This window comes from Schistocerca gregaria, chromosome 3 (genome assembly GCF_023897955.1).
Source record: "Schistocerca gregaria isolate iqSchGreg1 chromosome 3, iqSchGreg1.2, whole genome shotgun sequence".
NCBI classification, from domain to species: domain Eukaryota; kingdom Metazoa; phylum Arthropoda; class Insecta; order Orthoptera; family Acrididae; genus Schistocerca; species Schistocerca gregaria.
In genome coordinates this window covers 207,482,275-207,494,403 of record NC_064922.1, presented here as the reverse complement: position 1 = coordinate 207,494,403, position 12,129 = coordinate 207,482,275, and the positions used below count along the sequence as shown (strand labels likewise).

Here is a 12,129-nt window from a genome sequence, read left to right as displayed (position 1 = left end):
TTGGACCAGAACCCCAAAGACAAACTTTAAGAGATGTTGAGAGACACCTTCTGAGTAATTTCATATAAGTGACCCATGATCTCAGGCAGCTTATTATCAGAGTACTAATGTAATTATGGTTTACCAAGTTCATTACTGCAGTCACCGATTTTTCTGTAAAAAATACTTTCACAACAATGAATTGCCTGAACAAGCAATAACCTGAATGTACAAAACACAGCACACAACACAGAGTTATGCAACAACCCTGAAATAGACACAAAAGTAGTGTGATGTGGTTGCCTTTGGTGTGGAAAAAACCAAGCATATTGTCACTGTATCACTATTCTGAACCTGTTCACCTCATCCTTCCACCCCTACCTATCCATCTCCTTCCCTCCACTCTATCTGTCTGTCTAGTTTTCAAGAAGGGTAGTAGGAGTAATCCATTTAACTACAGACCTATATCATTGACGTCGGTCTGCAGTAGGGTTGTGGAGCATATACTGTATTCAAACATTATGAATCACCTCGAAGGGAACGATCTATTGACACGTAATCAGCATGGCTTCAGAAAACATCGCTCTTGTGCAACGCAGCTAGCTCTTTATTCGCACGAAGTAATGGCCGCTATCGACAGGGGATCTCAAGTTGATTCCGTATTTCTAGATTTCCGGAAAGCTTTTGACACCGTTCCTCACAAGCGACTTCTAATCAAGCTGCGGAGCTATGGGGTATCGTCTCAGTTGTGCGACTGGATTCGTGATTTCCTGTCAGGAAGGTCGCAGTTCGTAGTAATAGACGGCAAATCATCGAGTAAAACTGAAGTGATATCAGGTGTTCCCCAGGGAAGCGTCCTGGGACCTCTACTGTTCCTGATCTATATAAATGACCTGGGTGACAATCTGAGCAGTTCTCTTAGACTGTTCGCAGATGATGCTGTAATTTACTGTCTAGTAAGGTCATCCGAAGACCAGTATCAGTTGCAAAGCGATTTAGAAAAGATTGCTGTATGGTGTGTCAGGTGGCAGTTGACGCTAAATAACGAAAAGTGTGAGATGATCCACATGAGTTCCAAAAGAAATCCGTTGGAATTCGATTACTCGATAAATAGTGCAATTCTCAAGGCTGTCAATTCAACTAAGTACCTGGGTGTTAAAATTACGAACAACTTCAGTTGGAAGGACCACATAGATAATATTGTCGGGAAGGCGAGCCAATGGTTGCGTTTCATTGGCAGGACACTTAGAAGATGCAACAAGTCCACTAAAGAGACAGCTTACACTACACTCGTTCGTCCTCTGTTAGAATATTGCTGCGCGGTGTGGGATCCTTACCAGGTGGGATTGACGGAGGACATCAAAAGGGTGCAAAAAAGGGCAGCTCGTTTTGTATTATCACGTTATAGGGGAGAGAGTGTGGCAGATATGATACACGAGTTGGGATGGAAGTCATTACAGCATAGACGTTTTTCGTCGCGGCGAGACCTTTTTACGAAATTTCAGTCACCAACTTTCTCTTCCAAATGCGAAAATATTTTGTTGAGCCCAACCTACATAGGTAGGAATGATCATCAAAATAATATAAGAGAAATCAGAGCTCGAACAGAAAGGTTTAGTTGTTCGTTTTTCCCGCTCGCTGTTCGGGAGTGGAATAGTAGAGAGATAGTATGATTGTGGTTCGATGAACCCTCTGCCAAGCACTTAAATGTGAATTGCAGAGTAGTCATGTAGATGTAGATGTAGTCCCTTCCCCCACTTCTATTTGTTGATCTTCTCCAATCCCTCTCTCTGACTATATCTTCCACCCCTTCTCCATGTGTATACCCTCTTCCCCCTCTCTGTGTGCCTTCTCCTTGTCCCTCTTCCTTTCCCACCTGCCCACTACCCCTCTACACTTTTCACCTGCCTCCTGCACCTCCCTCTCCTCACCAATCCCTGTTCTGTCCATTTTCCTCTTGCCCCTCTCTCAGTTAGTCACCTTCACCTCTTTGCCCAGGTCAACTTCCTCCACACATCTGGCCATCTCCTCCCATATCTCTTTGTCCATCTCCTTCTACCCACTTTCTCTGCCCACTTCATTGTCCCCCTCTCTGAACATCCTGTCTTCACACTCTCACTCTGCTGATTATCTCATCCCCCTCCCTGTCTGTTCATTTCATCCTCCTCTTTCCTCTTCAAAGTCATCCTACCCCCTTTCTCACTATCCATTGCTTACCCCTCTCTCTGCACAACCATACTCAGTGCACATGAACCCTGGCAAGGAATGACTCTATCCACATAATGCAAGTTTCATGTAGGGTGGCCTACCTGTCAGGGGTAGAAAAAATGTGTTTTTGCCATCTCTTCCACCACCTCCCCCCAGTTGGTCTCTCCACAGCAGCCTCTGATATCTATCTGGTCATCTCTTCCTCCTCACTCTCTCTCTATCTTTGGCTCCTTCTCCATCCTTTGCCAATCTCCTCTGTCCTCTTTCTCCACCACATCCCCCTTACTCTCTTCATCTCCTCCTCCCTCTCTCAGTTAATCTCCTCTTCCCCCGTCTCTGTCAGGCTCTTTCTCCTATCTTTCCCCGTCCATCCGTTCTCCCCCCTCTCCCCCAGACATTTCCTCCTCCCCCTCTCTCTCTGTCCATCAGCTCCTTTCCCCTAGTCTCTGTCCATCATATCCTCTCCCCTCTGTATCTATCCATCTTCTTCTGCTCTTTCTCTGCCTGTCCACCTTCTTCCCCCCCCCCCTTTCTCTCTGTTCAGACCCTCCTTCCCCCTTTCTCCTTGTGCATTATTCCCCCCTCTCTCTCCCTGTCCATATCCTCCCCCCTCATTTCTCCCTGTCCTTATACTACTGTCCCCCACTCTCTGTAAATCTCCTCCTCTACCCATTTCAAATTTATCCCAGCCAAACTCATCCACAGATATAGTCCCTGCAAAACAGGTTGATAAGGCAGGCCAATCTTCTGCCACACATCATCTGGATATTTAGGACGCCCTGAAAAGCTGGTTGATAAGGTGGCTTGTACTACTACAACACAACACACCTGTCATGCAGGGCAGCCTACACATAGGCGGCTGGAGAACCATTTCTTGCCCCTGACATATAGGCTATCCTCCAAAGCAGGTCCATAAGGCAGGCTGTTACCATTCCCACACAACACACCTGCTGTGCAAGGCAGCTTATATGGCAGAGGCTGAATAAACACGTTTTAGCTTGTACGTCCACTACTACTGGAGCTAGGAGGTTATGAACTCCAAGGTGCTTGTACTTGTGAAGTTAGAAGTTTCTGTGCCAAATTTGCATGAAATCAATGCAGTTATGTAGGAGGAGATCCCAGACAGACATACATACACACTTACAGTCTTTTCCCCATGGCTTCATCTGCATATATGTAATGTGCACATCTCTTGATCCATCTTCTCTTTTCCTCTCTCCTTGCCCATCACCTCCTTACCTCCCTACCTATCCATCTCATCCTTCCACTTCTCTCTCTCTCCACCCACTCCACTCTTTCTGTCAAACTTGTCCTTCCCTCTCTCTGTCCATCACATCCTCCATCTTCTCTTTCAGTCTATCTCCTCCTTCCCCTCCCTCTCTATCTTTACATCCCCTCCTGCTCCCTCCATTCCAACCCATCCCTTCTTACCCTCTATCCCTGTCCATCCCCTCCTGCCCCTATCTCTCTACACCCCCTCCTCTACCCACTTCAACCTTCCCACAAGGCATGTTCATCTACAAATGTAGCCCCTGCAAAGAGGTCAATAAAGCGAGCTGGTACTACTCCCACAGTGCACCTCAAGTGCAGCACAGCCTATATGCGAAGAGCATGGAAACCCTTTTCTTTCCATCACATATTGGATACCACACAAAACAGCCAATGCAGTGGATTGGTGCTACGCAGCTGGGCAGCCTACATGTAAGAGTCTTGAAAACTGTTTCTTGCCCCCACTGTGTAGGCTACCCTGCAAGGCAGGTCCATAAGGAAGGTTGATACTTTTCCCACATAATGCACCTGTCAGCATGACAACCTATAAGGCAGGGGCTTAAAATGTAACACGTCTGTTTTTCTGTAAGTATCAGAGATAAAGTGTTATAAACTTCATTATGTTGGTCCTCTCAGAGCAAGAAGTATGTGTGCCAAATTTGGTCCACTTCAGTCCAGATACCTGGGAGGAGTTCGTGAACGTACAAACATATTCTTAACTTTATATATACTTAGAACATAGACAGATAGATATGTATGTGAAATATAATATGAGTGTTTAGGTTAGAGTCCCAGATATAATGCACCCTGCAATCATTTACCCTAGTGGGCTCTCTTTTTCACTAACAAACAAGAATTTCATGTGATATATTACATGACTAAAGCCACAATAACAATGGCAATTATTGACACAGTGTAATTTTTACTAATATCTCTTTTTAATTTCGAATTGTCTATGAGAAGTGATATTGGATGAATAGCAATAAATGCCAGTATTCAGTAGGAAACTATCAATTTCGACTTCATGAATCCTGTAAGCTTCTGTTGCACTCCTATCTCCGTTGTTACTTTCATATAGATGCAATACATAGCAGTTGCCAGCTGCCACAGTATTCAATAGATGGCATTGTCAATGCAGCCTGCACATAAATTAACATGTGAGTGCAAGAGTACATCCAGCACTCGACAGTGTAAGCACGACTTGTACCCCAGCCACTGCCCATCTTCACATGGCAGCTCGTGGGCTAGGAGTTGGCAGGCTTGCTTCCTCCACTCCCTATATCCCCTCAGAATTCGATCTCGTTCTTGTGACAGACTGTATGTCCTGGGTAGAAATCTTACAGATATGGTGCCTCTCTCAACTTGCCGTCCTAAGCAGCAGCCTGTGCTGTTTGAGCCTTAAACTGGCCCTGCTGGCACTGTACTCAAGATGGCGTCAACTAAAATAAGTCGTACTTCATATTCAGGCCACGAGTAGCCTACCGGAGCCATCCGACCGCCGTTTCATCCTCAGTGGTCGTGCAAAACATAAATCTAAATGTGCAAATTTTTGCTCAAAAGTTCACACAAGTGTTAATAAAAAGTACACTGTCTACGAATTATTGGGTACAAAAATGGATTTCCCGCAGAAATCATTTTGAGGCATCAAATATGCTAGTAAAAGTGTTGGTAGAAAATGAAGTGTCGTTAAAACAGTAAATGAATGATTACCTGAAAAATTACCGTCAAATTATTTTGATAGAAGACAGATACACATATGCTAGATGACAAGGCAATACGCTTTAATTTGTACAAGGTGGCAATTATTGAACTATATGAAATAAAATCATCATAATTTCTGAACGTTTTGCATTAGGATGTTCAAACTGCATGGTTGGCCACGGGGCATGATGGGAATTAGTATACGAATATGGCTTGATTTAGCGACGAATGCCCACTATCGAAAGTGACCCTAATTTCTAGAAGATGTGGTTCACGCAAGACAGAGCTCGACAGCATCGAAGGAGGAGAGTGTTTGATGTCCTGGAGAGGCACTTTGGAGACAGTATTCTGGCTCTAGAGTACCCAGACGTCATTGGCATGGATCTCATTTGGCTGCCATATTCTCCAGATCTGAACACATGCGACTCCTTTTTGTGGAGTTATATTAAAGACAAGGTGTACGGAAATAACACGAAAACCACTGCTGAGCTGAAAACAGCCATTCAGGAGGACATCGACAGCATCAGTTTTCCGACACTTCAGCAAATCACGCAGAATTTCACTATTCGTCTGTGTCACATCATCGCCAATGATGCTGGCATATCAAACATGTCATAACCTAAATCCGAATATCTGTAGTAACGTTTGCATGTTGAATTAAGTGTGTGCACGCCGTAGTTTGTAACTAATTTACGTTTTTTTCATATAGTTCAATAACTGTCACCTTGTAAGTAACTCGGAGATACCTGGCCACTGTAGACCTCTTTATTATCACTCTAATATGTTTACAGCATTCCTAAAAGCAGTATTTCTAAATTTTTGTGTGAAATTCTGTTCGTTATTTACAATTTATTAACCCTAAAGATACATTAGAACATAAAGTTTTTGTTTCAACAGTTTTTATTATTATTTTTAGAATTAGTGAAAGTTCTGATAGGTCACTGGTGCTGTAAATATATAAATTTACTCTACTTCATTTTGCTCCTGTAATGGGTTCCTTCTGCCTGTTAGTGCGAAATACGTTACATTTATTCATGCTGAGCGTCTCCACCAAAAGAGGATCCTCCGAAGGCCTCTCTGCTTACAATTTTTTAGTGCTGCGACTTATATGAATACAACACTATAGTCCACGAAAAGCCTCATGGAACTTTCTGGAATACACTTTCTTAAGTAACGTATTTAAGTGATTAACATTTCAAGATAACAGGTAAATGTGTGAGATAAGCTATTGTAAATGTGAAACCCTGATACAGTAATAACTGGTGTAACCACCAGAATATTGAATGCAAGCATGCAAATGTGCATGCATTGTGTTGAACAGATACCTGATGTCAGTTAGTGTGATGGAATTCTGTGCCTGCCTCACTTGGTCGGTCAATACAGGGATGATTAATGGTGTTTGTGGATGATGCTGGAGTTGTCATTCGATGGTGTCCGATATATGCTCAACTGGAGACAGGTCTGGTGATTGAGCAGGTCAAGGCAATATGTTGATACTCTGCAGAACATATTGGGTGACAACAGCAGTATGTGGACGAGCGTTATCCTGTAGAAAAACATACCCTAGAATGCTGTTCATAAATGGCAGCGCAACAGGTCGAATCACCAAACTGACACATCTTTTCGGGCCTGGTGAGTTATCTCTCTGTCCTAAGAAAAACCGTATTTACATGCCACATGCACTTCATCACCCTAGTGCACGCCTGAAGCATTAAGGGCAGTCCTACTATTCCCTGTCGACATTGTGGAGGTCGAGAAATCCACATCTCAGAATCATCTGAGCCTCAGCTTTAAAGTTTCCACTCAGCTCCATACCAGAGGACCACCATCGGTTCTGTGAACAACGCTGCAAAACGCTAGCTCTGCTTCCATGCCGCGAGCGAGGCTAGCTGCCTGCACCAAAGAAACCAGCAGCCTGTACGATCCGCCTTTGAATCCAGGCATGCCGAGACGATTCCTTTCGATGGGTGTGGCAGATTTCCCTCCCCCTTCCATGAAACAGCCCGAACTTGAGCTCCATCTCTAACGATGTTAAACTTTAATATTCTGTGGTAATATGGGCACCAACAAGTCCACACTATCAGTTACAATACTTTTCAAATATGTTACAGCGTTCAAATTATGTGATACTTTATAATTTATTTATTTTCGTTACAGCCATCTATGGGATACGTTTACACAACTTCCCTCATTCTCTTAAGTTCTCTTCTTTCCTCTTCCGCCAGTACTTCTTCATCTGTTGGCTCATTCGTGCACGTTCTTCTGCCAAGAATACTCTGTTCTTCCTCGTTTTCTCCTTGGAGAATTCCTTCACCTCCGCAACTTTTTCCCTAAAGATCTACCTGTTCACAATTTCTTCTGCCGTGATCCTGCATTTTTCTAGATCCCAGTGCACTTCTTTCACTCATGGAACTTGTGTCTTCCTGTTCTCCTGGAAGAGAAGAATCTTGTTGGTGAGCCTCTCTGATTCCATTCTTTCAATATGTCCATCGAAAGACAGTCTTCTTTCCTTCAATATTATGGTGTTATTTTCAAATCGTTGATAAAGTTCTTGATTTGATCTTAGGTGGAACGTAAATTCATTTGATGTTTTTCTGAGGCCTAGAATCTTTCTTAGGAATTTCCTTTCTTTCTTTTCCAAGTCTGAAAGTGCCTTCCTGGCTGTTGTCTCAGATGCATATAAACATTCAGGTTTGACGACTGTGCTGTAGTGTCGGAATTTGGCCTGGTATGAGAGTTATTTAGATTTGTATGTGTTCTGACACAATCTAAATGTTATTCCCCGTTTTCTTGCCCGTTCTTCAATTGCTGCCTTTTCATTTTTGTTTGGAGTCAAAATCTCTCGTAAGTACTTGAACCTCTGAACTCTTCCGATGTCGCCATACTTGGTGCTCATTGTCCAGACTGGATCAGTGGCATTTATGTTCATATATTGTGTCTTCTCAAAAGATATTTGCAATCCTGTCTTCACTGCTGTTTCCTTGAGGACTTCAATCTGTACTTTATTATAAATAATTGATTATAAGGAATTCGTGAAAGCTTAAATGAAGTTTCTGTAAAAGGTTTAAGAGCACTTTGCCGCTTTGCAAAGTTTTCTTCACTTCGGTCTTTTTTCTTTTTTTTTCCCCGCTACGCTAACTAGTATTCATGTACACAAATAAACGATTGAACGATTGATGCTGTGTGCTGTTGACGGTTTCTGCACATCTTCACTTACAAGCTATCGTGTCCGTCTCTTTCTCGACACCGTCAGTGCATAAGGAGCCCCCAGACGTTCAGCATTAATTAACAATTTTGTATTGTCAGCACTTAAACACAATGAAGCCACTATCACACCATCAAAGTTATGTCTGTATTTTCATTTGGAAATACGATTTCAAGAATCCATGGTGCCGAAAAACGATTACACATTTTTTGCTATTCTATTACATGTCACTTGCGGCTTCTAAAAAATATTAAAGATATCACGAGACAGAATAGAGAAAGAAATCATGGTAGGCCTAAACGAAGAGAAAATTGGTGCTGAAAAAATTTTAGAGGTAAGACAAATTTTCGGCGGCAAGAATGTCATTTAAGTGTTGGTTAGTGAGGTAGTATCAGCAAACGTCAGCAGTATAACAGTCATGAAAATCTGCAAAGCAATGACGCTCCCCATGTAATAATGTTTATCGATAATTTAAAAAAGTAAATAAATAGTTTTGTGGTAATTATTTCGTATGGCCTGAAGATCAGTTTTACTGTAGAGTAATACACAAATCTAAGCAAATGGGGATAAAAGTCTTAGATACATATGCAGACTTAGATTTTGATCAGCACATAACATAGTTAGACGCCCAGATCCCTTGACCATTTACGATAATTTTGTGAGACGAAGTACATTTTGCGGTCTACCACTTACTGTCTACATATCCTAAGCGGAATCAGTTTTCCACTGTGGCAATTGGAATACTGCTGAGATTTAATATGGAAAGCTAAAACTGTTTTTGATGTTTAAAGTGAAAACAATGTCGCAGAAAATCATTTACAAACCGCATTCCAAAGTGTTAACTATAATTGTTATTGTATAAACTTAAGCTACCTAAGAATTTTTTTGTTAAAATACTAGATTTTCGTTTTGTTTTTAAGTGTTTAGTTCGAAGACATCTATGGACTCATACACTTTACTCAGGCACATTCTGAAACAGTATAATGTTTTCTGTTTGTTTATAGGCTAGAACACCCTAGCTTCGGGAGCAAAATAAGCACAGGGATTTGTGTTTCGACCAGCGTCACACAGCTCTCATTTCTTGTGAGAGAATTGTGGACCGAGGGGCGGCAAGTACCGGCCTGGACCAGGTAAATGCTTCCGTGAACCGGTTGTGTTTGCAAATCTTCGGTGTCAGCAAGTTTCCGTGTCTGCATTTCTCCAGACCCCGTTTCCATAGACTAGTTGACTAGCCGTGTGGGTGTAGGGGGATGCATGTACTTCTTTCGTTGTCTGTGGAAAAGGGGCTGGCATGTCGTGCGTACTGTTTCGTAAGAGGGCAATAGTTTAGGGAAAACCTGCATACTCTCGAAATTCTTCGTTAAGTATTCAAATTTTCAATACAGCTGCTTTAAAATATTTTTAGCACTGCAATTCTTCCTTAACAATATGAGTCTCCTTCCATAAGCATTCTCGGTACAGTTCTTTAAAACGTATGTGACATGGAATCAATGCAACATGCAAGTGCAGTTTCCATTTGCAATTTTCTGTACATCCGGATAACGTTTGGAAACACGTATCGGCTACACATTTTTTCATGCTAAACGTGACGTTGAAGTAAAGAGAGAAAACACAACTACTATCTTATTTGGTTTATAAACAATCATAAATTACACTTTAAGAACGAAGGCGATTATTGTAATATTTACAGTCAACATATTGAGAATCGTGTTCCGTGAATTCTGACATTAAGGAGCGCCTTCAGGGATATGGAACAGGATATATTATACGTTAACTGGCAGACGCCATTCTAGCTACTGTTATGATGATAAAATACACTAACAACCAATTACGAGTAGTGCTAATCTACACATACAGAAAGCTATGGGAATTACTTTGTGAATGCACTTCCATTGCTCATCCTCTTACACAACTGGGCTGTCGTTTTTATCAAACACTGCAAATAAGACGTGTAACTACTCTGAACTCCAGCTATCTATATAGTAGGAAAGCGAGAAACCCATTTAATATGAACATTGTCTTAACCGTAATTTAAAACCTGACGTCCAAATATTTTAAACACTTATAGATGGAGTGACTTGTACGATACTCTTACTTTGATTCTTGAGATCTGCAGATTTCCAGTTTTCTGCCTGGTGTTTGATGTCATCTTGTTATACTCTTTTGTGCCAGAATGTAAAAATTATTCCGAATCTCACGAGTCTGTTGACAATCGTCCATTTACACGACGTAATCGGCGAGTACGGTAATAACTACATGTGAGAATCTTTTTTGCACCTAATACTTATTGTACATTAATAACCAAGCAAATTAGTTGAATTCCATATCTTTGGATCAAAGAAAATAAAAATCCGAGATCTCACGAAATCAACAGAAACTTGTAAGCGCAAACTCAAAAGCCAGGTTCGATGAAACGTGAAACAAATATTCAGAGGCAAGCACGAAGCTACGAAATGAAGCGCACCGTTTCTTCAAGCAGAAATAAATGGAAGTGGTGAGTAATATTTACCATCTTCCATCTTTATGTAGAACGGTTAGACACTTGCAATCTTGATAGAGTCCAAAGAACAAAACATGTTATTATCTTTCCATATAAATGATCTTAGATGCAAGGCAAACATTATCGCACCTGAATGTGTCGTTATTAACTGTCGCTTTGTAAATTTCCAGCAGCTCCACTACATTATTATAGAATTTGCGATTTGCACTTCGGTGTTAAAAGAACGAAGTTTTAAACCTATTGTCATTCAAATTGTGATCGTGTACACGACGGCTGATAGTTCGGTAACGTACTGATGACGAGTAAATACTGCTTCATGGCGCAAAGCTGTTTCACCAAAAAATGAGACTCAAATCAAATACATTTCAGCCGTCTAAATCGTTATTTTATTAGGCTACCAGTTTCGGCGATATATTACGCAATCGTCAGGCGCCCTGGCCGACATTTTGGATGATTCCCACCTTTTGTCCAGCCAAAATAGGAGCCAGCTTTAAACGCCTGATGTCCGTAGACTGTTGATACAGTGGCCACTTCAAACATCGCCTGCTTATTTTGATTGGACCAGAGATAGAAATCATCCTACACGTCAGTCAGGGGGCTTGAAGATGGCGTAATATATCGCCGTAACTGGTAGCCCAATAATATAACAATTTATGCTGCTGAAAGGTGTTTGGTGTGAATTTCTGTACTGAAAAGCAGAGATCCCGCAACCGTCTGTTAAAAGATGGACATGCAGAGACATTTCCCGCACTTTTCCTGCCATTTCCACTCCAAAAAAAAAACGTCTGTGCAATAGAAACAGGAAAGTAAAATGCTTTCGTCAATTATCTTACTTTTAATGTTACATAGCATGTGAATATCCGATTTTGAAACAACTCAAGCAGTATAACCCTCAAATCATATTAGTCACGGTACAAGAAAAGAAGCAACATTGTGTTTTGCCGTCAAGCATGCAACGTTCAGGTAGATGCGAATTTGTTCCATATTTTCATTTTAGTAGTTTTCTCCACAAACTGAAATCATAAGGGGGGGGGGGGGCATCGCAAATTGAAGATACAACGCTACTTGAAGCTTTCAGAGATCAGAGCCGCCTGTCTCGCTTTGCTGGATGCGGGTTTACTGTGTGAAGGTAATCTTCTTCCCCAAGCTACCCATCGCTTGGTACAGTATTGTCGCAGCCACGACGGAATATGCTGGGGGCAGCTGATTTACACTCCTGGAAATGGAAAAAAGAACACATTGACACCGGTGTGTCAGACCCACCATA

General features: G+C 41.8%; 1 protein-coding gene across 1 annotated transcript in view; it reads right to left on the bottom strand.

Annotated features, from left to right (window-relative positions):
* Window positions 1-10,950, bottom strand: part of LOC126354261 (methanethiol oxidase-like) — a 157,355-nt gene extending 146,405 nt beyond the window's left edge. Inside the window, exon 1 of the mRNA XM_050003781.1 lies at window positions 10,872-10,950. Coding sequence (XP_049859738.1) covers window positions 10,872-10,881 — 10 coding nt within the window. The 5' untranslated portion in view covers window positions 10,882-10,950. The remainder of the gene's footprint in view (window positions 1-10,871) is intronic.
* Window positions 10,951-12,129: the final 1,179 nt, after the last annotated feature.